Raw genomic sequence first — 25,582 nt, 5'->3', positions numbered from 1 at the left:
GAAATAACACATGGAATCATGTAGTAACCAAGAAAGTGTTAAACATTTGAAAATATATTTTATATTTGAGATTCTTCAAAGTAGCCACCCTTTGCCTTGATGACAGCTTTGCACACTTGGCATTCTCTCAACCAGCTTCATGAGGTAGTCACCTGGAATGCATTTCAATTAACAGGTGTGCCTTGTTAAAAGTTAATTTGTGGAATTTCTTTCCTTCTGAGCCAATCAGTTGTGCTGTGACAAGGTATACAAAAGATAGCCCTATTTAGTAAAAGACCAAGTCTATATTATGGCAAGAACAGCTCAAATAAGCAAAGAGAAACAGCAGTCCATCATTACTTTAAGACATGAAGGTCAGTCAATGCAGAACATTTCAAGAACTTTGAAAGTATCTTCAAGTGCAGTCTTAAAAACCATCAAGCACTATGATGAAACTGGCTCTCATGAGAACCGCCACAGGAAAGGAAGACCCAGAGTTACCTCTGCTGCAGAGGATAAGTTCCTTAGAGTTACCAGCCTCAGATATTGCAGCCCCAAAAAATGCTTCAGAGTTCAAGTAACAGACATCTCAACATCAACTGTTCAGAGACTAGTGAATCAGGCCTTCATGGTTGAATTGTTGCAAATTAACCACTACTAAAGGACACCAATAAGAAAAATAAACTTCCTTGGGCCAAGAAACACGAGCAATGGACATTAGACCGGTGGAAATCGGTCCTTTGGTCTGATAAGTCCAAATTTTGCGATCTCCGCATGTGTGGTTCCCACCATGAAGCATGGAGGAGGTTGTGTGGTGGTGCTTTGCTGGTGACACTGTCAGTGACTTATTTAGAATTCAAGGCACACTTAACCAGCATGGCTACCACAGCATTCTGCAGTGATACGCCATCCCATCCGGTTTGCACTTAGTGGGATTATCATTTTTACATTATCATTCTTACACCTCCAGGTTGTGTAAGTTCTATTTGACCAAGAAGGAGAGTGATGGAGTGCTGCGTCAGATGACCTGGGTTCCACAATCACCTGACCTCAACCCAATTGAGATGGTTTGGGATGAGTTGGACCGTAAAAATGCCCAGCATATGTGGGAACTCCTTCAAGACTGTTGGAAAAGCATTCCAGGTGAAACTGGTTGAGAGAATGCCCAAGAGTGTGCAAAGCTGTCATCAAGGCAAAGGGTGGCTACTTTAAAGAGTCTTAAATATAAAATATATTTAGATTTTTTTGACACTTTTTTGGTTACTACATGATTCCATGTTTTATTTGATAGTTTTGATGTCTTTACTATTATTCTACAATGTAGAAAATAGTACAAATTAAAACCCTTGAATAAGTAGGTGTCCAAACTTTTGACCTGTACTGTATCTTTGTGGCAATAATACACTGACAGAACACGTATTCCTAAATATATACACACACCTAATACAGACCCATCTAATTATATAGCTTATGAGGATCACCCAGGCATGTAAAGACACAGGCAAATCTATGGCTAGGTCTGTATGTATTTCATCATGACATTTATAAAATAAGGCAGTTTTAGAGCGACCTGCAAAGTATTTCATTTTCTCGATCCATGAAATCATGGAATTGTACAAATTTGCCATGACATGCATAGTGTATGAAGCCTGGTGCCAGATCCGTTTGTGCCGTCTTGCCATTGGCATGACAACAGCACAGCAATGGAGTTGGCAAGACGGCACAAATGGATCTAGGACCAGGCTATACTGTAGAAGGCAGAAGGTGAAACCATTTGGTTAACTGAGACATATGCAAGTCCGACTGCAGTCCTTACATGAATGCAACGTTAACCTGACCCTCTTTCCCTAAAATATCTGGCGTTTTGCAGTCTTTGGTTGAATCCAAAATGGCACCTTACTCCCTATATAGTGCAACTACTTCTGACCAGAACCATATGGGCCCTGGTCAAAAGTTGTGCACTTATATAGGGAATAGGGCCCCATTTGAGACACTGCCTTTGTCTCTGAAAAGGCAAAGTAGATGTATAGGTTCCACTGTGTTCAGGCTCCAGTCCACATGATGTGAGAGGATTCAGCACATCTTTGTATCATAGAGGTAAACTGTGAAGAGAGAAAATAAATGAATTCATATGGCATTTTGCTAGATGAAGTCGGATTACGCACACAAAGAGTGCGTGCAAAAACCCATACAGACAACAAACAGCTAACAAAACACCAGCCATCACCACCACAAACTAGCAGCACACAGCATGCAACGAAACAAAGATTTGTTGACAACTTCTCTGACAACTCAAACGCACATTAACACTGACTGTGGTGGGTTCTTCAGCAGAACACTGACTGTGGTGGGTTCTTCAGCAGAACACTGACTGTGGTGGGTTCTTCAGCAGAACACTGACTGTGGTGGGTTCTTCAGCAGATATTATCATCATATTGTAGTGAATGTCCAACTCAGTGACTCCCATCAGAAAGCTCTACACAACCCAACCATTACTGGCAATCAATTCTGTTAAATGCCCCTATTGAAATCACACAAAACATGCATAATAGTGATAATACCGGTATGCTATTTAGTAGACACTTGTATCCAAAGCGACCTACAGTACAGTGAGTGCATACATTTTTTGTCTGTTATCCCTCTCAGAATTGAACCTACGACTGAGGTGCCATGCTCTTACCAATGGAGCCACACATGCATCAGGCCTCAACAAAAACTCAATTTCCCAGCAGCCACTGCTGAAGTTACCCCTCACTTCCTCAGAAGCCGAACATATCATCATCATCATCATCATCATCATCATCATCGACATCCTCCAACGACCAACTCCAGTCCTTCAGGCTTTCAAAATCAACAAGCAATCTGAAACGGTAGAGGGAGTCCCCCTGGTGTCAGTCCATGGCCTGCAGTCCATGTTTTAGTCAGACACTACAGTGAGCAATTCCTGATTCTCTACCCTTCTGCCCTAACTGTACACTTTCATGGATTGAAAAAGACTGGTGTAAGAAATATGGTGCAAACTCCCTAGTTCAGCCCATATACACACCAATCCAGTTCACTCCTAGATAGAGAACGGTAGAGAATTGGGACATGGGGTCAGCCCTGTACAGTTACTTGAAATGCATGATATGAGGCAGAGGGTGGAGGAGCGGCTGAGAGAGGGAGTGGTTAGTAGAGATGACATGGATGAGCGGCTGAGAGAGGGAGTGGTTAGTAGAGATGACATGGATGAGCGGCTGAGAGAGGGAGTGGTTAGTAGAGATGACATGGATGAGCGGCTGAGAGAGGGAGTGGTTAGTAGAAATGACATGGATGAGCGGCTGAGAGAGGGAGTGGTTAGTAGAGATGACATGGATGAGCGGCTGAGAGAGGGAGTGGTTAGTAGAAATGACATGGATGAGCGGCTGAGAGAGGGAGTGGTTAGTAGAGATGACATGGATGAGCGGCTGAGAGAGGGAGTGGTTAGTAGAGATGACATGGATGAGCGGCTGAGAGAGGGAGTGGTTAGTAGAGATGACATGGATGAGCGGCTGAGAGAGGGAGTGGCTAGTGGAGATGACATGGCAGGCAGTGCAGCAGACTGACAGTCACACACAATACTGACTGGGGTCTGCTACTTACAGTCTAGCAGAGTGATTAGCACTAGTATGATGGGGGGGTTCAAAGGTGAGGAGTCAAGTGTCAGTGGAGGATGATTCTGAGCATGGGGCCAGCACTAAAGGGAAGTGGCCAGTGGAAGAGAGTGAGTTAGGAGCTAGCTGAGCATGTGAGTAAATGAGTTTTCCAGCATTCTGAGGCTTTCTACACCCTTCGTATTCATTGCTAAGGTGAATGATGGACCTCACACTGATGACACCGACTTGGCTTTGGTTATTTGTGAAGGTATAGTGTTGAAAGTGTGTGTAAGTCCAGGACTAGGCATAATCTTTGTCTGGGAAACCGGCACATAGAGTTGTGACAGTTTGGAATAAGTATTGTCCATAAAAGACTCAAGCAACAGCAAGAACATTATGCCATGATTGCAGATTTGTTTATAAGATAAGTTACTTATTAGCTCATAAACTGGCATGAAGCTAAGCAAGATGACTCTGGTCTAAAAGATAAGTAACATAAACCATTATGTGATTACTGTGGAAAGTTCCTAGAATGAATAGTCTGACAAGTACACTCCTACACTACACAACATTTGAAAGATTTCCAGTTCCTAGTCAAACCCCACCCATAGTCTCACCTGGGCTTCCCTTCGAGCTGAGTCTTCTGGCGGCTGGGCTGGACCTTGATGGCTCCGCGGTAGGAAAGGCTAGGGGAGTTGCGGGGGGGGGAGCGTTGTGGGGTGTTGCGGGGGGAGGCTTGTGGGGAGGTTTCTGGGGAGGAGCGAGAGGGTGGCTCGGGGGCTTGGGCAGCAGAGGCTGCATTGGGGGCGGGGCTAGGGGTGGGGTGTTTCCGGGGGATGCGTTTGATTAGCTGGCTGACCCATCTCTTCTGCTCTGTCTGAGAGCCGGCCAATAGGAGCAGGTCTTTGGCCGTGGACATGTCATAGTTTACTGAGGAGAGACGAGGGTTAAGGTTAGTCAATACACTCTAAAACAGGTAGAAAAACCATTATGAACTGTGCTGTACATTGGTTAACAATACTAGTGGAGTATTTGAACCACGGCCCAACAAGATGTGACCTTTGCCCTCTACTGACCCCTGCAGGGGGCGATGACCTCCTCCTTCCGGTCTAGGTGGTCCTTGTGGCACTTGGTGTGGCAGCGGCGGCACTCCAGCGCGGGCGGCGGCTTGAACACGTTCCACAGAGGTCGCGTGCATGCCTCGCAGCTCGACGGCAGGTGGTAGAACGTGGGGATGAACTCGTGACCCTTGTGCCTGGCGAAGGACGAGCGCTCGCCTGTCAGCGTTAGGGGCTCCGCCGCAAACTCTTGCTCCCGCTTGCTCTCGCCCTCGTTGGCGTACAGAATCTGTGAGGGGGAAGAAAGGGAAGACAGAAAAGAGAGGGATGAGAGAAGTGAAATTCACCATTAACAGTTTTTCTACTGCTCAAAACAGAGGAATGTAAAACTAGTCCAGGACAGCTTGGCTCAACTTTGTGTCGGAGTTATGTTACCTGGAATATCCGGGGGATTTCTTTGACGTCAGCGCGGTACACGTCTGTCTGAGTGACCGGTCGGATGTGGAACAGCTTACTGCAAGGAGGAAAGAACAAGGTTATGAACAAGGTTATGATAGGCATTGCAATACAAGCAATTGGTCTCTATCAGCAGAGGCCATAGGAATTCATGAGACGAAAACAGAGGCTTCGTCTCAAATAGCACCCTATTAGCTACATAGGTCTCTAGTTAAAACCAGTGCACTATGGGCCCTAGTTGAAAGTAGTTCAATATATAGGGAACAGGGTGCCATTTGGGAGCAGACAGAGCCACATAAGAATGTGGATGTCTTCACTCACTTGATGTCTAGGATCATGAAGGGGTTGGACTGCTCTCGGTCCATCTCACTGTTGTAGAACAGAATCTTCTTACTGCTCACTACCACATACTGTCAGAGAGAGAGAGAGAACAGTCACACTTTATCATCTCAAATGCTGGGGAAATATCAACATCTGTAGACATGGGTTCAAATAGTGTTTGTTTTCTTTTGAATACTTTAGAGTGTTTGATTGAGCCTGCCCGGAGTGTTAAATGGACATCGTTTACACTTTTGGGACTATTCCACTTGTTCCCATTGAGCCAGGATAGCTCAATCGATCGCAGATAAAGCATTTCAAATACTATTAGTACCCAGGACTGTATTAGCAGAAGGATAGGCGGAGCCAGAGGGAGCAGCATACCTTTCTATCCCATCCAAACCTCTTGGTATTCTTGGCAGGAAGTGACAGCCAGCCCTCCAGCCTGGTATCTGTTTTGCATAAGGGAAAAGGGAATTACATTAGCAAATAAGAGCAATACACTATTCCAGTATATTCCATACTGCAGAGAAGTAGCGGAGGTTAGGAGCCAATCCACACGGCACACTTTGTCTCAACAAGTTAAACCCCTGTTGTCAAAACAAACATGTTGCGTGCATCATATTATGCCCTTTAGCCAATTCATTTATCTCTATAAACATTTTTTACATGACTTCCTTGCAATTGTATTTTGGTATCATCTACTAATTGTGCTTGAAACAAAGCAGGGCTGCACTCATTATGGGTCAAAGAAGTGCATTATATAAGGAATAGGGAGCCATTTCAGATACAGCTCAGGAACCCTACACTGGATCCATTCCAAAAGACAAACAATGTCTGGACAGTCCACATAGTATTGTTTGAGTCAACTCAAGGTTAACAGGGGCCACAAAATGTTAGGCTGCGACTTTCCGCACACAGCTGCAAAACACCAGGCAGTATTAGTAGCACTGTAAAGCCACTGTCAGTAGTGTTAGACACACAGCTGAGTAAAGCCACTGTCAGTAGTGTTAGACAGACAGCCGAGGCGGGAGAGAGAAGGTGCGTATTTTTGGCAACTAGCTGCATTGTGTTTGAACTTTGAACCAGCATGCGGGTTCACCTGCACCACTGCGGTCAGGCTCTGGGGGCGGCTGCTCATAGGTGAGGGCCAAAGGTTGGCGGCCATGTTCTAACCGCCCGTCATTTCCTTCATACTCCTCCTCCTCCTCCTCATCCTCAAAGAGAGGGTGAGATACTCTGAAGGAGGGCCGGGTGGCAACGCTGACAGATTTCTGCGTGCGCTGGTAGTGGAAGGACATGGACTCAGAGGTCTGGGAGTGAGTGATGTGCACTACGCAGCCACAACAGAGAGAGAGATAGAGAAAAAGGATGAAGGGAAAACAGGCAGGAATAAGGAATGACAGGTGTATCTTAAAGCAGAGGTTTAGGAATAGTGAAACAAGGGGTGGGAAAGGCCATAGTGACAGGGGGAATAAACGTGTGAGGGACATTGTGCTGAGACAGAGAGATAGGGGAGGATAAAGGAGAAGAAATACTGTGGAAAGAGACAGCACAGAGATGGGGGAGGATTGACTCACAATTAGTGTTAAATTACTACGTGCTCGGCGTTTTGACTCGGGTGCTAAAGTGAGGGGTGTTGAAAGTGTTGTTACCTGGGTAACCGCTGTCGTCCATGTCCAGGTCATTACCACTGCTGAAACTAGTGGAGTCCATGGAGGTGATGCTCAGAGAGGTCAGCTGACAGCGCAGCTGCTCGATGTCACTGTCCTTACTGTCCAAGGCCATCTGCAGCTCAATGTGCACCTGGCTCTCGTCTGATATCACCTGGAGGTGGAAATACACACACACTTTTGAATTTAGACATTTAGAATGTCAGTTAGGTTAGATTTACTGGTGTCTTCATATCGATGTAATTGTGGGAGGTCATTACAGCCAACTGGCCTCATTCCCCACAGCACTACCTAGTAATAATAACAACAACAACAACAACAACAACAACATGTGAGATGCTCTCACAGTGAAATGTTCACAGCAGCAAGTGGTTGTGTGATGCTGAGTTTAACATTGTGATTGTGTTTTGGTCGGACTAGTGCTGAGCGATAAGTGCTTTTTGAGGTAGTTTCCGTTATTAAAAAAGTATCACGGTTTTCGATTTCAATATTTATTTTTTAACATTAAATGCATTTAAAATAATGACATGACAATGATTTTAGAGCTTTGTAATGGAAATTCCAAAGCCACAAATAGTGAACATTCAATTTCCAAAACATTGAAAGGTCCACATTGAGTAGACATCAGTAGAAAAATAGGAAATGACTATGAAATAATAAAAACTGTTCAGTTGTGTATATTACTATATTAACTTGATTCTTTTTCATTCCTCAGTCATCATCTCATCGCTGCTCAGACAGTAGCAGTCAACCAGCCAGTTATCTCTGTGTTCCCCATACTGTACTGCCTTCAGTCATCCTATTTAGATTGCCTGCCTAAGCATGCTGCAGAGCAGTCTGACAAAATCATTTGACTAGTTTTTCCAAAGTAGATAAGACATACTTTCACAAACGGTCTCTGTCCTTCTCGTTGTTGTGTTGTGTACATTCCTCCCTCATTTGTGTGCATCTAACCTAATGTTGCAGGCGTAAAAGTGCATCCGTCCAGAGATCTGTGCCATCACAGCAGCAAGATTTGTGACCTGTTGCCACGAGAAAAGGGCAACCAGTGAAGAACAAACACCATTGTAAATACAACCCATATTTATGCTTATTTATTTTATATTGTGTCCTTTAACCATTTGTACATTGTTAAAACACTGTGTATATATATATATATATAACATTTGTAATGTCTTTATTGTTTTGAAACTTCTGTGTGTGTAATGTTTACTGTTCATTTTTATTGTTTATTTCACTTTATATATTCACTTTATATATTATCTACCTCACTTGCTTTGGCAATGTTAACACATGTTTCCCATGCCAATAAAGCCCTTGAATTGATCTGTATATAATGACTAGATGCTCATGTTTCCAGCTTAACAATGGGAGTCGTTGTACCAAAGGCGGGAAGGCAGGCGACAAGCTTAAGTTCAAAGTTCACCCATTGGATTTATTTTGGACATTTGTCTCTTGTCCGAGACGGAAAAATTAGGCAGATTATGTTCATTGTAGTTAATTGCCATGTAGATTGAATATTTGGCTTACTGAAAACTACAATTGCCTTCAGCTCAGCGTCCCCCATAAAGTTCTTGACTTGAATTCTCTTTCGACAAATGCTGCGTTGGACTCACAAAACAAACAAAAAAACATTGGTCAAATTACGAAACGTTGGTTAAATCGCTCAGCACTAGGTTGGACTGACTGACTGCCTGTTAGTGGTTGGGTTATGGTTAGTATAAGGTTGTGCTTTGGTTAGTACACGGTTGTGGTTGTGTGATGGCTAGTATAAGGCTGTGGTTTGGTTGTACTGACTGACTGCCTGTTAAAGTGGTTGTGTGATGGTTAGTATAAGGTTGTGGTTTGGTTGTACTGACTGACTGCCTGTTAAAGTGGTTGTGTGATGGTTAGTATAAGGTTGTGTTTTAGACTGACCGCCTGCATGTCGTTGATCTCTTTCTGGTACTTGATGATGGTGGAGTTGAGTTTCTCCTTCTCTGACCTCAGCTCCAGCTGCAGCTTCCTGTTCTCCTTCTCCTTCCTGCGCACGTCCAGCGTGTCGTCGCGGTTGTGACCCGTTCGCAACGTCTCCCTGCGGTTCATGATCTCGGCCAGCTTGTTGATCGCCTGGTGGGCATGTACATATACAGTCCACAATATATTATGGTAATTAACAGCACACTGCAATATATATTCTCAATGAAAAACACGTTATGGGCTGGTTTCTCAGCCTAGTCCTGGAACAAAACACACACATGTAATGGAGATTCTCTATTGAGTATGCCTTTTAGTCCGGGACTAGGCATCTGACCCTATATATTAAATCAACAAATAGATGCATACCATGTAACATTGGAGTTCTGTCGCTGTCCTGCTGAACCCAGGACATGAACAAAACCATAATTTGTATTCCAGGTGCTAGCGTTTTATGCTAACCATTACCCTACCAATAACATGGGCAGTGTTCAAATACCTATACTTGCTGTCTAAATAGTAAGCATTTGGGGTATGTGAAAATATAACATTTTATAGAAAGTGACATTTTGGGAAAGACGATGCTTTAAATGCCAGGATGTCATATACTCATTTCCATCAAGTAGAATTCACTGCACACTATTGAGGAAGAACAGCTGATAATCAGATATGACGAGCTGTACCCAAATTAACTATTGATTCCCACCAATGTAATTGTGCATTCTCAGTATGGATGAGCCTAGTATGTTGATATTTGTTGTGTACCTCATCTGTTTTTACTAAACAGTACATTCTAAATAGTATGTAGTACTATTAGTACACAGTATTTAACTTACTACTGTAACACATTCTGGATAAGATCGTCTGCTAAATGACTAAAATGTAAAGATGTCGTTTTAGTAAGTAGTAGACAAGATAGACTTCAGACACAGACATCGTCTTAGTAGGGTTAGGGTGACGCTACTACAGGTCTCAGGGCAGGTGATGTCACCGCAAGATGGCTGCTAGCGCTCACTAGCCAGCTATTTCACACGTGACACACATCTGTCCAGTCTCATCCGCCCAGTCTCATCCGCCCAGTCTCATCCGCCCAGTCTCATCCGTCCAGTCTCATCCGTCCAGTCTCATCCGTCCAGTCTCATCCGTCCAGTCTCATCCGTCCAGTCTCATCCGTCCAGTCTCATCCGTCCAGTCTCATCCGTCCAGTCTCATCCGTCCAGTCTCATCTGTCCAGTCTCATCCGTCCAGTCTCATCCGCCCAGTCTCATCCGCCCAGTCTGTCACCTGAATCTTGAGCGTTCTCTCCGTCTGCAGCTGCTTCTCAAAGGACATCTTCACACAGTTCATCTGTCTCTCGTCCTCTCTGGCCTTCTGCAGCTCTGTGGACCAAACCAATACCAAACATTCTCACAACACCCCTGGAATGTTTTGGACAACACACAGCATCACCAAACCAATACTAAACATTCTCATAACATCTCTGTTACATTCTGGCCACTGTGAACCGGGGCTCAGAGCACAAGGGGTCTAGACAATGAGAGGGGTGACTCACGTTGCTGCATCTCCTTCAGTTGGTTATTGAGCTCCTCCTTCTCATTGGCCAGGTTGGCCACGTCCACTGTCAGGGTGCGGTTGGACTCCTCCAGCTGTAGGAGACACCAGAGGACAGATCGGCGTTACAGACACTCCAAGTACTGTGTGTGTGTGTGGTCTTGTCATGCGAGTACAGTACATAAAAAAAAAATGGCACAACAAGCCTGATGGAAAAAGCACATTTTCCAGTAAACTTTCCAAATGTCAGCAAAATCAAAATACGCAAGAGAAATTGGGATCTTTTTGTGTCTGTAAAATGAGTAATGCGAGAATTGGCGGTGGAAAAGCCTTTATGTTCAAATTTTGATGTAACAACATATCAAAGTGAACTAACGCGATGACGTGGTGTCTGGTCCTCCCACTATGACTCGTCAGGAAACCATGCAGTTTATTAGGCTACAGATGAAGCAAGTTATGATGAACTTCACAGGGTGGTGAAAGTGCAAGCTTGATGCTCCTTTCCAATAAATATTGAGGGTCTGATTCTGGTGACATGATGATCGATGCTTGGCTGCTGTTTGACAAATAAAAATAATCTTGCTGTTCTGTCTATAATAGTCTCATCATGTAGGCTATACCAGCACTGTATCTGTGAGCTGCATGTGCCAAGACCAGAGCGGGCACATTCGCTATATAACGCAAAATCTTTTGTGACAAAACCATCAGTAGAATTGAAAATGCGATGGATACAGATTGAAATTCTATTTGGTACATGGAAGTTATTTTTATGTGCACTACATCATCAAGCACAGCCTTTTATCGATAACAAGTCAATTTGATGGAAACATCTCTGGAAGGAAAATTAACATTTTTATGCGGATTTTAGAATATTTGCATGAAAAACAGTTGGCTTTTGGATGGAAACCTAGCTTCAGAAACCTAGCTAGTGAAACCTAGCTTCAGAAACCTAGCTAGTGAAACCTAGCTAGTGAAACCTAGCTTCAGAAACCTAGCTAGTGAAAACGAGCAAGTGAAACCTAGCTAGAGAAACCTAGCTAGAGAAACCTAGCTAGTGAAACCTGGCTAGTGAAACCTAGCTAGAGAAACCTAGCTAGTGAAACCTAGCTAGAGAAACCTAGCTAGAGAAACCTAGCAAGTGAAACCTAGCTAGAGAAACCTAGCAAGTGAAACCTAGCTAGAGAAACCTAGCTAGTGAAACCTAGCTAGTGAAACCTAGAGCTAGTAAAACCTAGCTAGTGAAACCTAGCTAGTGAAACCTAGCTTCAGAAACCTAGCTAGTGAAACCTAGAGCCAGTGAAACCTAGCCAGTGAAACCTAGCTTCAGAAACCTAGCCAGTGAAACCTAGCTTCAGAATCCTAGCTAGTGAAACCTAGCCAGTGAAACCTAGCTTCAGAATCCTAGCTAGTGAAACCTAGCTTCAGAAACCTAGCTAGTGAAACCTAGCTTCAGAAACCTAGCTAGTGAAACCTAGCTTCAGAAACCTAGCTAGTGAAACCTAGCTTCAGAAACCTAGCTAGTGAAACCTAGCTAGTGAAACCTAGCTTCAGAAACCTAGCTAGTGAAAACGAGCAAGTGAAACCTAGCTAGAGAAACCTAGCTAGAGAAACCTAGCTAGAGAAACCTAGCTAGTGAAACCTGGCTAGTGAAACCTAGCTAGAGAAACCTAGCTAGAGAAACCTAGCTAGAGAAACCTAGCTAGTGAAACCTAGAGCTAGTGAAACCTAGCTAGTGAAACCTAGCTAGTGAAACCTAGAGCTAGTAAAACCTAGCTAGTGAAACCTAGCTAGAGAAACCTAGCTAGAGAAACCTAGCTAGAGAAACCTAGCTAGTGAAACCTAGCTTCAGAAACCTAGCTAGTGAAACCTAGAGCTAGTGAAACCTAGCTAGTGAAACCTAGCTTCAGAAACCTAGCTAGTGAAACCTAGCTTCTGAAACCTAGCTTCAGAATCCTAGCTAGTGAAACCTAGCTTCAGAAACCTAGCTAGTGAAACCTAGCTTCAGAAACCTAGCTAGTGAAACCTAGCTTCAGAAACCTAGCTAGTGAAACCTAGCTTCAGAAACCTAGCTAGTGAAACCTAGCTTCAGAAACCTAGCTAGTGAAACCTAGCTAGTGAAACCTAGCTTCAGAAACCTAGCTAGTGAAACCTAGGTAGTGAAACCTAGAGCTAGTGAAACCTAGAGCTAGTGAAACCTAGAGCTAGTGAAACCTAGAGCTAGTGAAACCTAGAGCTAGTGAAACCTAGCTAGTGAAACCTAGCTAGTGAAACCTAGCTAGTAAAACCTAGCTAGTAAAACCTAGCTAGTGAAACCTAGAGCTAGTGAAACCTAGAGCTAGTGAAACCGAGCTAGTGAAACCTAGCTAGTGAAAGTTAGCTTCAGAAACCTAGCTAAGGAAAGTTAGCTTCAGAAACCTAGCTAGTGAAAGTTAGCTTCAGAAACCTAGCTAGTGAAAGTTAGCTTCAGAAACCTAGCTAGTGAAAGTTAGCTTCAGAAACCTAGCTAGTGAAAGTTAGCTTCAGAAACCTAGCTAGTGAAAGTTAGCTTCAGAAACCTAGCTAGTGAAAGTTAGCTTCAGAAACCTAGCTAGTGAAAGTTAGCTTCAGAAACCTAGCTAGTGAAAGTTAGCTTCAGAAACCTAGCTAGTGAAACCTAGCTTCAGAAACCTAGCCAGTGAAACCTTGCTTCTTTGACAATATTCTTAACTGATTGATTGATTTCAGGTCTCAGTTTCACTCTCGGTATCTCTCTCTTCCTCCCTCTGTCAGTCCCCCCCCCCCCCTCTGTGTCAGTCTCTCTTCTTACCTCTGTCAGTCTCCCCCCTCTCTGTGTCAGTCTCTCTTCCTTCCCCTCTCACTCTCACATGTCAGTCTCTCTTCCTTCCACTATCACTCTCCCACGTCAGTCTCTCTTCCTTCCACTCTCACTCTCCCACGTCAGTCTCTCTTCCTTCCACTCTCTGTCAGTCTCTCTTCCTCACTCCCTCTCTGTCAATCTCTCTTCCTCCCCCTGTCTCTCTCTATCCCCTCCCTCCCTGTTGTCTACTAGCTCCTGCCATCATTTCTCCTCTCCCTCCCTCTCTCCCACTCCTTCCCTCTCTCCATCTCCCCCTCTCACCGAGCCGATGGTAGCCTCCTTGTCTCCTAGCTCCTGCCTGTGTCTGGCCATCATATCCTTCACCTCCAGTTCCTTCATGATCTTCTCCTTCTCTAGGTCAGAGTACTGCTCTTCGGCGATGGAGCGCGCCAGCTGCTCCGAGTCCGCCTTGGTCAGGCTCACCTCCAGCTGGGCCGCCAGGGAATCCCTGAGGGAAAGACAATCCGGAATATCAGGGAATGTGGGAACATTGGGGAATTGGACACTATAACCTGGGAAATGTTAATGAGACCTAATCTGTGCCCAGTACTGTTATGGCTGCCAGAGACCCCTGGAAATTAGGAATGTGGGGAAATTCTCACACTACTGTATGGGAAAATAAAGTTAATGAAACCTAATCTAGTCCAGTACTGTATGTCAAAGCAGTCACTGGAAGCCCGGAAAGGAAATCCCATAATACCAGGAAAATCAGTGTTTGTGGGATTTTTTAGACTACAATATGGGAAAGAGGAACAGATGACATTAGTGTCATGTTTGTCAGGGCATTCACACGACCAAGGCCTACATTAATCTCTCAAAGTCAGTAAACGTTATGTTCAGGCCAATCAATGAGCTCCATAGCCATTTCTATGAAGCACTTACCCACAGTCCTACGGGCTTGCTGCTACAGGAGTCTACACGTTAAAAGTCTGTCTGTGTGACTTTACAGTGAGTGTTAATCTCGGTTAACTCAGAACTAAAATCTTGCGTAATTTTGTCAGATGCTCAAAGCTTATGGTGTTGGTGATATGGTGATTGATGGCACGTCACCTGTAGACTGGAGGTTAGGTAACACGCTGATCATATTACCTGCAGTATTGTCAGGCTATCATCTCGCAATTGACTGAGTGATAAGGGTGGAATGCATGTTGACATTAGGCTACAGATCATCTTTCAGGGACAGACTACAGTCCTAGAGAGACTAAGTGTGTGCTCATGACTCTAATCTTCAACAGTTTGCTAGAGGTGCTCAGAGGGTCAAGATGATATTTTCCTTTCAAAATGGTCCAGTCCAGCACCTACAGTAGATACGTAACCAGGCCAGTGCCGTACAGCTCGGCTCAGTTTGGTTTGGCTCGGTATTGTGAACAAATAGTGTCAGGTAGGGTTACAAAATTCTGTTAACTTTCCCCAAAGTTTCCAGAAATCCTGGTTGTAAGATTCCTGTAAGATTTCTGGAAAACATGGGAATTTGGGGAAAAGTTACCAGAATGTTGCAACCTTAATGTCAAGGATCAGTTTCTGGTTGGATCCTAATGTTCCAGTACCTTTCTTCCTGGTACTCCTCCAGTCTCTGCTGAATGTCTTTATACAGCTTGTTCCTCTCATCACACTCCTCCTTCAGCTCCCGGTTCTGGGTCTTGTACAGGGTCTGGTACAGAGGAAACGGTTAACACACAACAACTATGGGATGTCCCAAATGGCACCATATTCCATATGTAGTGCACTACTTTTTGACCAGGGTCCATAGGGATCTGGGATCTGAGCTTCAATGCCATACAACTCTCCTTCCGTGGCCTCCAACTGTTCTTAAACGCAAGTAAAACTAAATGCATGCTATTCAATCGATCACTGCCCGCACCTGCTCGCCCGTCCAGCATCACTACTCTGGACGGCTCCGACTTAGAATACGTGGACAACTACAAATACCTGGGTGTCTGGTTAGACTGTAAACTCTCCTTCCAGACTCACATTAAGCATCTCCAATCCAAAATTAAATCTAGAATCGGCTTCCTATATCGCAACAAAGCATCCTTCACTCATGCTGCCAAACATACCCTCGTAAAACTGACCATCCTACCGATCCTCGACTTCGGTGATGTCATCTATAAAATAGCCTCCAACACTCTACTCAACAAGCTGGATGCAGTCTATCACAGTGCCATCCGTTTTGTCACCAAAGCCCCATACACTACACTACCCACCATTGCGACCTGTACGCTCTCGTTGGTTGGCCCTCGCTTCATACTCGTCGCCAAACCCACTGGCTACAGGTTATCTTCAAGTCTCTGCTAGGTAAAGCCCCGCTTTATCTCAGCTCACTGATCACCATAGCAGCACCCACTCGTAGCACGCGCTCCAGCAGGTATATCTCACTGGTCACCCCCAAAGCCAATTCCTCCTTTGGTCATCTTTCCTTCCAGTCCTCTGCTGCCAATGACTGGAACGAATTGCAAAAATCTCTGAAGCTGGAGACTCACATCTCCCTCACTAGCTTTAAGCACCAGCTGTCAGAGCAGCTTACAGATCACTGCAGCTGTACATAGCCCATCTGTAAACAGCCCATCTATCTACCTACCTCATCCCCATACTGGTATTTATTTATTTTGCTCGTTTGCACCCCAGTATCTCTACCTGCACATTCACCTTCTGCCGATCTACTATTCCAGTGTTTAATTTGCTATATTGTAATTACTTCGCCACCATGGCCTATTTATTTCCTTAACTTACCTCATTTGCACTCACTGTATATAGACTTTTTGTTTTCTTTTGTTTTACTGTATGTTTTGTTTATTCCATGTGTAACTCTGTTGTTGTATGTGTCGAATTGCTACGCTTTATCTTGGCCAGGTCGCAGTTGCAAATGAGAACTTGTTCTCAACTAGCCTTCCCTGGTTAAATAAAGGTGAAATAAAAAAATGAAAATAAAAAGTAGTGCACTACATAGGGGATAGCGTGCCATTTGGGACAAAACACTACACTGGTAAGCAGAATGAATAGACAGAAAAGAGATAGTCTTTCTTAGGGGTGCAAAATTAACTTTCCCAAAATACCCAGGAGTATACCAACCAGGATTTCTGGAAAACCTGGGAATTTTGGGAAAATTTCCCGAATTTTGCAACCCAGTCTTTCCACACATTGGAAATCAACAGTACCGTGAAATACTGCTCTGCCTCCAGCTGGTCCTTAAACTCCTTCAGCTGTCCTTCAGCCTCCTGTCTCTCCCTGTGATTGGGCAAAATCACTGTCAATCACTACCATGTCAAATCACATGTCAATCTGAAACAACTGACATACACAACTCCCACGACTTAGGGCATGGGAAAGACAGACATGATATCTAACATCCATTGGTCATCACATCCTTTTCTCTCACGTCTCATGTCCAAGCCAGCTGCCCGTGTGTGTGTGTGTGTGTGTGTGTGTGTGTATCCCACTCTACCTGCGTAGCTCATGGTTCTGTTTCTCCAGGCTCTGCTTCATGTCTAACAGGTGGTTGAGCTCCTGCTTCAGCTGCTTCTCTGAGGAGCGCAGGGCGGTCACCTGCTGGGTCTGGGCCTTCAGGTCGTTCTGGCTCAGCCTGCGCTTCTGCTCCTCCTGCTCCATGCCCAGGCTCAGGTTCTTCACCTAGAGGTGGAAGGAGGGAGGGCGAGGTGAGAGAGAAAAATAAAGAGGGAGAGAAAGAGGGAAAGAGAGCAAGATGGTGAGGTTAGTCAGGGTAAAGACAGCACCAAGACTTACAGCTAACTGCCAAAATAAGTAAATGAGGGATACAAAGTATACTGAAAGCCGGTGCTTCCACACAGGTGAGGTTCCCGAGTTCATTAAGCAATTAACATGCCATCATGCTTAGGGTCATGTATAAAAATGCTGGGCAGGCCATTATTTTGGTTGCTATGGCTATGTCCCCATAGGATGACAATGCCCCCATCCACAGGGCACGAGTGGTCACGGAATGCTTTGATGAGCACGAAAACGATGTAAACCATATGCCATGATCTCAACCCAATAGAACACATAGCCCACCTATAATTTAGCCCAAACAACTACCTCTTTCTCTACTGTATTTATTTTGCTCCTTTGCACCCCATTATTTGTATTTCTACTTTGCACATTCTTCCACTACCATTCCAGTGTTTTACTTGCTATATTGTATTTACTTTGCCACCATGGCCTTTTTTTGCCTTTACCTCCCTTATCTCACCTCATTTTCTCACATCGTATATAAACTTGTTTCTACTGTATTATTGACTGTATGTTTGTTTTACTCCATGTGTAACTCTGTGTCGTTGTATGTGTCGAACTGCTTTGCTTTATCTTGGCCAGGTCGCAATTGTAAATGAGAACTTGTTCTCAACTTGCCTACCTGGTTAAATAAAGGTGTTCTCAACTTGCCTACCTGGTTAAATAAAGGTGTTCTCAACTTGCCTACCTGGTTAAATAAAGGTGTTCTCAACTTGCCTACCTGGTTAAATAAAGGTGTTCTCAACTTGCCTACCTGGTTAAATAAAGGTGTTCTCAACTTGCCTACCTGGTTAAATAAAGGTGGGGAAAAAAACTTATGGGGGAATCTGGAGTGGCGACAGACAGCGTTTTCCGCCACCAACAACAAAACACCAAATGGTGGAATTTCTTGTGGAAGAATGGAGCATTCCTCCAATAGAGTTCTAGACACTTGTAGAATCTATGCCAAGGTGCATTGAAGATGTTCTGGCTCATAGTGGTCCAAAACCCTATTAAAACACTGTTGGTTTTCCCTTTATGTTTGCAGCTGATGAAACAGAGAGAAGTCTTCACGAAACACAAATCTTTACACACTCTCTCACACATTCAACTCCTTACACACACACACAAACACAAGGTATGTGTTTGTGACCCCAGCCCCCCTCCTGTCTCAGCCTCCAGTATTTATGCTGCAGTAGTTTATGTGTCGGGGGGCTGGGGTCAGTTTGTTATATCTGGAGTACTTCTACTGTCCTATTCGGTGTCCTGTGTGAATCTAAGTGTGCGTTCTCTAATTCTCTCCTTCTCTCTCTCTCTCGGAGGACCTGAGCCCTAGGACCATGCCCCAGGACTACCTGACATGATGACTCCTTGCTGTCCCAAGTCCACCTGGCCATGCTGCTGCTCCAGTTTCAACTTCCACCTGACTGTGCTGCTGCTCTAGTTTCAACTGTTCTGCCTTATTATTATTCGACCATGCTGGTCATTTATGAACATTTGAACATCTTGGCCATGTTCTGTTATAATCTCCACCCGGCACAGCCAGAAGAGGACTGGCCACCCCACATAGCCTGGTTCCTCTCTAGGTTTCTTCCTAGGTATTGGCCTTTCTAGGGAGTTTTTCCTAGCCACCGTGCTTCTACACCTGCATTGCTTGCTGTTTGGGGTTTTAGGCTGGGTTTCTGTACAGCACTTTGAGATATCAGCTGATGTACGAAGGGCTATATAAATAAATTTGATTTGATTTGATTTGTATGTACACACACACACACACAGGGCATGTACAGACACACACACACAGAAACACACACCTCCTCGGCGAGTTTGTCCTTGTGCGTGTTCAGCTCATCCACTTTGTGCTGGGCCTGCTTGTAGTCACAGTCCAGCATGGAGTGTTCCTTCTCCAGCTGCAGCAGTCTGGACTCCAACTGCAGCTTGGAGCTCCGCTCCTCCTGCAGCGTCCGCTCCATCCCTGACAAACACAAGGAGACAATGCTACCATAAATATTAGAATAATAGACAATTGTATAATGTGGTCCATTAGCCAACACCTTTATCCAAACGGTCATTCCCCACATACATTTTTCTCTAATATGCTGCATTTCTATCCACCCCAGGTTGCTGGATCGAATCCTCGAGCTGACAAGGTAAAAATCTGTCGTTCTGCCCCTGAGCAAGGCAGTTAATCCACTGTTCCCCGGGCGCCGAAAGACACGGATGTCGATTAAGGCAGCCCCTCGCACCTCTCTGATTCAGAGGGGTTGGGTTAATTGCTGAAGACACATTTCAGTTAAAGGCATTCTGTTGTACAACTGACTAGGCATCCCATTTCCCCTAATCACCTCTCCTTTTTCTTCCTCTCTCTCACCTTTCAGGGCCTCAGACTTGGCCTCCTCAATGGACTTATAGACCTGGTTCTTGTCAGCAAGGCGTGTCTTGGTGGCCTTGTGCTCGGCCTCCTCTATGTCAAAACTCTGTTGCAACGACTTGAGCTTGAACGTCAGGTCAATCTCCTGGTTGCTCTTCTCCTAATGGGCCCAACCAGAGGTCAAAGGTCAGCTGTGTGTTTGTTTATTTGTGGCTGTAATCTGTGTACATCCACAGGACAAAGCGAGGACATCCGCCCCTGTGAGACCTGAGAGGACTTGAGATGATTAAAGAAATAGAAGATAGAAGTAAATAGAAGACATTTTTATCACATTGCTCACATCTATCCAATCCTCTCAGATCTCCACAAGAAAGGGGGAGGGGCTAGAGGTCGATTTGAGCTTGGGAAATTCCCATGGAGCCCGAGTGCCATCTACATTAAGTTTTACCAGTGGGGTGGAGGTTTGTGTTCATCATGGAACATAATTTTTTTTTAAAAAGTCAATTTTCTTCCATTTGGTGTCTAATGAACACCACCCAGGCCTCTTACCTTCTCCATGTCAGTGAGTCTCTGCTGAAGCTGCCTCTTCTTGGTCTGTGTTCCAGAGAGAGAACCCTTCACCTGCTTCACCTCCTCTTCCAGACCCTGGATATGTCCTGACAGAGAGAAAATAAGATGGAGAATGAGAGAGTGTGTGGAAAACAGAAAGGGAAAAAGAAGTAGAGACACATTAGTGTAGAGGTAGAGGCATTAGTGTAGACACATTAGTATAGAGGCATTAGTATAGAGGTAGAGGCATTAGTAGAGGTAGAGACATTAGTATAGAGGTAGAGACATTAGTATAGAGGTAGAGACATTAGTATAGAGGTAGAGACATTAGTATAGAGGTAGAGACATTAGTATAGAGGTAGAGACATTAGTATAGAGGTAGAGACATTAGTATAGAGGTAGAGACATTAGTATAGAGGTAGAGACATTAGTATAGAGGTAGAGACATTAGTATAGAGGTAGAGACATTAGTATAGAGGCTGAGATATCTATGAGGGCATCAAGCTAAGGAGAACACACACGGGTTCAGTCAAGGCTTCACACAGAGTACTAGGAGACATTACATGATCTACCTGTATTCACTCATTCCCTTCTTTAATGTGTAAAAATAACATCTGTCAATGTTTATTTTCCTTGTTGCTCCTGACTCCACCCAAATGGAGACTTTGAAAGAGGGAAAACTATGAGACATCACAGCAAACAACATGACTTGCCTGTTCCACACTGTCCCGTCTGAACTGAATGGACGCAATGACCAATGTCCCAAAGTTTCCAAAACACAGGGTCTCTGTAAGAGTGACGTACTCTCAGGCAGCCCTGGGTCCTAGCTGTGCTTGTTTGAGATTGCCTGCCACAATATAACTAATGAAATGGTTCCTAAAGTGCAAACCCTGCCCCTCTGGCACTCATGTCAATATGGAACCAATGGAAAGGTTACAAATGTGCAAACTCACCCTGCAGGTCAACTATAATTTCTGTCCCCAGACAGCGGTCCCTCCTCTCAGCCTCCAGGTCGGCCTGAAGGCCCATCAGCTGCTGCTCTAGGCCCATCTTGGCGTTCTCCAGCTGGGTGCACTTGTCCACCAGCTCCCTGAGGCTGAGCTCCAGGGCCTGGGCCTGCTTCTGGGCCTCCACCTGGCTCCTCCGCAGACGCCCCGCCGCCTCCTGCTCCTCTGCCAGCACGGCTGTCGCCTCATCCAGCTGAGAAGGAAGAGATGTGGTGGTGGGGTGGTTGGAGTTTTATTTTTATTAGTCAATTCAGGAGTGCAGAATTGGTGTGGAGTGAGCGAGAGCGAGACAGAGAAGGTAGGTAGAGAGATGGACTGTTCTGCCTCACCTGTCTCTGCAGGTGGATGTTCTTGTCACTGGACATCTGAGAGGTCTGGTTCCTCCTCTTCAGCTCTTCCAGCTGGTCCCGCAGGCTGTTCACTAGACAAGGACAATCAGGTGGACAGATCAATCAGTGTATCTGTGTTTAGGAGAGTGTGAACGTGTACAGGTGACATAATAGATGGCCAGGAGGATTTATTATGGAACCCCGAGGCAGCCGCTACTCTTCCTGTAAAGGTAAAGGTAACTGGAGTGTGTGTAGGGACAAAATCCTAACATAATTGCTGAATTCCAAATCAACCCCCCTAGCCCTTACACCCTAGGCACTATAGATCTGAGAGGATTGGACATATCTAAGCATTATGGTAAATCAATTCACATTGCCTTCTGATTGGCTGGGTGGAGAATGATGTCACGGTGTTGCGGTGTTGCTTCCACCTAGCCAATCCTCTCAGATGTAAAGGAGTGGCTGGGCAATAGGGTCTGGGCAGTAGGGGCCGGGCAGTAGGGGCCGGGGATCGATTTGGGATTCAGCAACTGTTTCATTGACATAATGTTGAGATAATTAGATAATGTTCCATACATAGACGTAGCATCCATTGAAAGGGCTTGGTACCTCTAACCCAGGTTTCCCAAACTCTGTCCTTGGGACCTCAGAGGGTGCAGACTTATTTTTTTGCACTAGCACAACACAGCTGATTAAAATAATCAAGTAATCATCAAGCTTTGATCATTTGAATTAGCTGTGTAGCGTTAGGGAAGAAAAAAAAAAAACGTGCCCCCCGTCGGGTCCCGGGGACATAGTTTGGGAAACCCTGCTAACCCTTGAATGGGGAGATCTGTTCAATGGATTCTACTTCTATGGTTCCATGTGTATGTGTCACACAGCCTGGGCTTACGGTCGTTCTCCAGGCAGCGTTTCCTGTCCGCCTCCAGCTCCACTTTGCGGAGGTTCTCTGCACTCTGGTACTGCAGCAGGGCCCTCTCTCTCTCCAGCTGCCTCAGAGAAGACTCCACTCTCTGCCTGCTGCTCATCTACAGGGACAGGGAAGGGTTCATGTGTGATGTGCCAAAACATTACTGACCAACTCTACATACTGCACATCACCCAGTCTCACCTCTTCCTCCAGTTCTTTAACCAGCTTCTCTAGATGACTAGTGGTAGTCCTGGGGAGAGAGGAACATGTGGGAGTAAGTAAGTGTGTGTGTGTGTGTGTGTGTGTGTGTGTGTGTGTGTGTGTGTGTGTGTGTGTGTGTTCTGAGGTGAGCCCTACTTGTATTTGTTTTCCAGGTGGTCTTTGGCCTGCATCTCATGGTTGAGCTGCTCCTCAAGACAATGGAGCTTCTTCTGCAGCTGATCTGACTGAAGAAGAGAGGGAAGGAGAGTTAACAGGTACGCACACTAACATGGAGCTCACCAGATGGAGCTCATACACTCAGGTATAGGTCTGTCAGTTCTGTCTGGTAATCACACAGAGCTGAGTTCAGTCTGATAATCACGCAGAGCTGAGTTCTGTCAGTCTGACAGTTCTGTCTGGTAATCACACAGAGCTGAGTTCTGTCTGGTAATCACACAGCGCTGGGTTCTGTCTGGTAATCACACAGCGCTGGGTTCTGTCAGTTCTGTCTGGTATTCACACAGCGCTGAGTTCTGTCAGTTCTGTCTGGTAATCACACAGCGCTGAGTTCTGTCAGTTCTGTCTGGTAATCACACAGCGCTGAGGTCTGTCAGTTCTGTCTGGTAATCACACAGCGCTGGGTTCTGTCAGTTCTGTCTGGTAATCACACAGCGCTGGGTTCTGTCAGTTCTGTCTGGTAATCACACAGAGCGGAGTTCTGTCAGTTCTGTCTGGTAATCACACAGCGCTGGGTTCTGTCAGTTCTGTCTGGTAATCACACAGCGCTGAGTTCTGTCAGTTCTGTCTGGTAATCACACAGAGCGGAGTTCTGTCAGTTCTGTCTGGTAATCACACAGCACTGAGTTCTGTCAGTTCTGTCTGGTAATCACACAGCGCTGAGTTCTGTCAGTTGTTGTATGTCTGTCAGATAGAATTATATTGCGTCTGTCTGATAATTGAGGGTGCGTTCGTAAATTCACTCTGGCTATTTCAGAGCACTCTCGTCTGAGTGTGCCAGAGCGTTGAGAGTAACGCTCGGAGTAACTTACGAATTGACAAACACTCAACACCTGTTGAATATGGCCGGTATCGGTAAACGTCAGCAAAGAAGCGTAATTCAATTGTTGCCAGCAGCACAGTTACAGTCACCAACACTCTGGATAACATGAAAACTGCCTAACCAGCTCTGCTAGGGGGAGTAAAATGGTCAGAGTGAGGCGTTCTTTCATTTGTGTCTGGATGTAGCTAGCAAGCTAGCCAACTTTAGCCAGTTAGCTTGGGTGTTTGACTGCTGTTGTGAGGCCAGAACGCTGGGATCAACCCTACTCCTCAGCCAGAGTGTCCAGTGTGCGCTCTGAATGCTCAGAGAATGAAACGCTCGGAATTTACGAACGGACAATCTGACAACCCTCTAAGTTTAAGAACGCCCAGAGGGCACTCTGGCACTCCAGATTCAATTTACAAACACATGCTGAGTATGTCTGAGTGTTCTATTCAATCAGTCTAAGAATTATGTCTGTCTACGTGAGTGTTCTATTTTACTGGTTAGTCTTCATAGCTACTACATTGCATCGAACATTTCAATTTGACATTTGGGCTCAAATGTCATCTCAGGCCACCTGAGTACACATCTTCCCCTCTGCTCCCAGCTGTGCTTTAAAAACAAGCAAACAAACCCAAACACATGTATGTATGCAACGATTCAACAACCTACCTCTCCTTTGATGCTGTCCTGTTTTTCCTCACAGTTATCCACACAGTCCTTAGATTCCTCCACAGAGATCACTTTATTCACACTGCTTAGCAATCTGGTAGAGGAGGAGGGTAAAAGCAAGGGAGAGGGAGGAGAGAGGACATGGGTCTTTAAACTGGCTTTACCTGAGGTGCCCTACCACACCATGCCAACCTCCATGCCAGTGTCCCGCCCCATAACACATCCCGGCCCAACCCAGAACCCACCCACTTCAGACTCCAGCGCTACAATCCCCATTCACTGATCGTGATCATAAGATCAGACTTTTATCCGCGTGGATTTTCTAGAAGGGCTATTGGAACAAGGAGGCAGTGTAAAGCAGGAACAGACGCACAGTGTACGACTGGCTTAAAACGGTTTTACAGTTCTACACGTATGAAACAATCTCTCCCTCCATCCCTCTCCCTCCCTCCATCCCTCTCTAGTTACAGGCAGAGCTGACTAAGCACATTTCCTGCAGAGCACAGAGAACCTTAAAAAACCAAATACCCTAGTGAATAAAGACAGACCGTTAACAAAAAAACTCCCTTAAAACATACAGTACATAGATTCAAATTCATTCCAATTTAAATGTAGTAAACCAAACCCGATTCCTGGATAATTGGCTAGCTTGCTGAAGCTAAATATAACAATAATATAACTATATACAGACACTGTATAGATGCCAAACTTCACTCTTAGTATAGATAGAAAACAATTGGCCTTACTGGTCTTCCTTGAAGTAGGTGAAACCCACAAATGGCAGCTGGTTGCCCACAAAGGCCTTTGGTGTGGGAAAGGTCTCCACGTCGCCTTTTTCATCCTCAATCTCGTCAAAGTTACTGGTGTCTATGTCACTGCTCAACTCCGGCACTACTGGGGCCACGGCTGAACGAGGGACAGGCAGAGAGTGAGAGAGGAATGCAGAGCGGGAGAGGCAGAGGAGGTAGAGAGGTGACAGAGAGGGAGGAGAGAGGCAAAGTGAGAGAGAGATTCAGTCAGAAAGAAGCAAAGAGTGTGAGAGAGCGAGCGAGAGAACAGGAAGGGGTAGAAATAGTGTGGGTTTGGGCAGAGGAAGGAGACAGATGGTTAAAATGTCTAAAATCAATCAAATCAGTGCTAAAATTGGTCTCAATCAAGAGACACTAACACAGAGATAACCGTTGGCTCCTCCGATTCTCAATAATATATCATTTTTAGACTATACTGTGATGTTCTAGGTGTGTGTAGTCTATAGTACACCGAACCGCCCTGGGCACAGGCGGTAGGAGCGAGCTGGTGTGGGGCGGACTCCAAACCCA

The 25,582-nt window shown here is 45.1% G+C and overlaps 1 protein-coding gene across 6 annotated transcripts in view; it reads right to left on the bottom strand.

The window, feature by feature from the left end:
- Positions 1 to 1,280: 1,280 nt before the first annotated feature.
- The window catches only part of LOC109901330 (rho-associated protein kinase 2), a 72,847-nt gene continuing 48,545 nt past the window's right edge, over positions 1,281 to 25,582 (bottom strand). Inside the window, exons 9-34 of one of the 6 annotated variants that reach the window (XR_004211865.1) lie at positions 25,010 to 25,169; positions 24,264 to 24,357; positions 22,706 to 22,794; positions 22,550 to 22,598; positions 22,331 to 22,466; positions 21,439 to 21,530; positions 21,056 to 21,302; positions 20,103 to 20,209; positions 19,554 to 19,713; positions 18,997 to 19,157; positions 16,905 to 17,089; positions 16,618 to 16,687; positions 15,010 to 15,113; positions 13,724 to 13,910; positions 10,607 to 10,700; positions 10,339 to 10,433; positions 9,016 to 9,207; positions 7,081 to 7,252; positions 6,528 to 6,758; positions 5,810 to 5,877; positions 5,429 to 5,517; positions 5,087 to 5,165; positions 4,670 to 4,940; positions 4,211 to 4,523; positions 3,601 to 3,694; positions 1,281 to 2,081 (exon numbers count right to left, since the gene is read on the bottom strand). Coding sequence is in view for 5 of the 6 variants with exons in the window: in XM_031836926.1 (XP_031692786.1) it covers positions 2,739 to 2,841; positions 4,211 to 4,523; positions 4,670 to 4,940; positions 5,087 to 5,165; positions 5,429 to 5,517; positions 5,810 to 5,877; positions 6,528 to 6,758; positions 7,081 to 7,252; positions 9,016 to 9,207; positions 10,339 to 10,433; positions 10,607 to 10,700; positions 13,724 to 13,910; positions 15,010 to 15,113; positions 16,618 to 16,687; positions 16,905 to 17,089; positions 18,997 to 19,157; positions 19,554 to 19,713; positions 20,103 to 20,209; positions 21,056 to 21,302; positions 21,439 to 21,530; positions 22,331 to 22,466; positions 22,550 to 22,598; positions 22,706 to 22,794; positions 24,264 to 24,357; positions 25,010 to 25,169 (3,548 nt within the window). In the remaining variant the exon portion in view is untranslated. The other 5 variants (XM_031836926.1, XM_031836925.1, XM_031836929.1 and 2 more) reach the window with 5 other exon arrangements.

Source organism: Oncorhynchus kisutch, linkage group LG12 (genome assembly GCF_002021735.2).
Source record: "Oncorhynchus kisutch isolate 150728-3 linkage group LG12, Okis_V2, whole genome shotgun sequence".
NCBI classification, from domain to species: Eukaryota; Metazoa; Chordata; class Actinopteri; order Salmoniformes; family Salmonidae; genus Oncorhynchus; species Oncorhynchus kisutch.
This window is presented reverse-complemented; position numbering and strand designations above follow the sequence as displayed.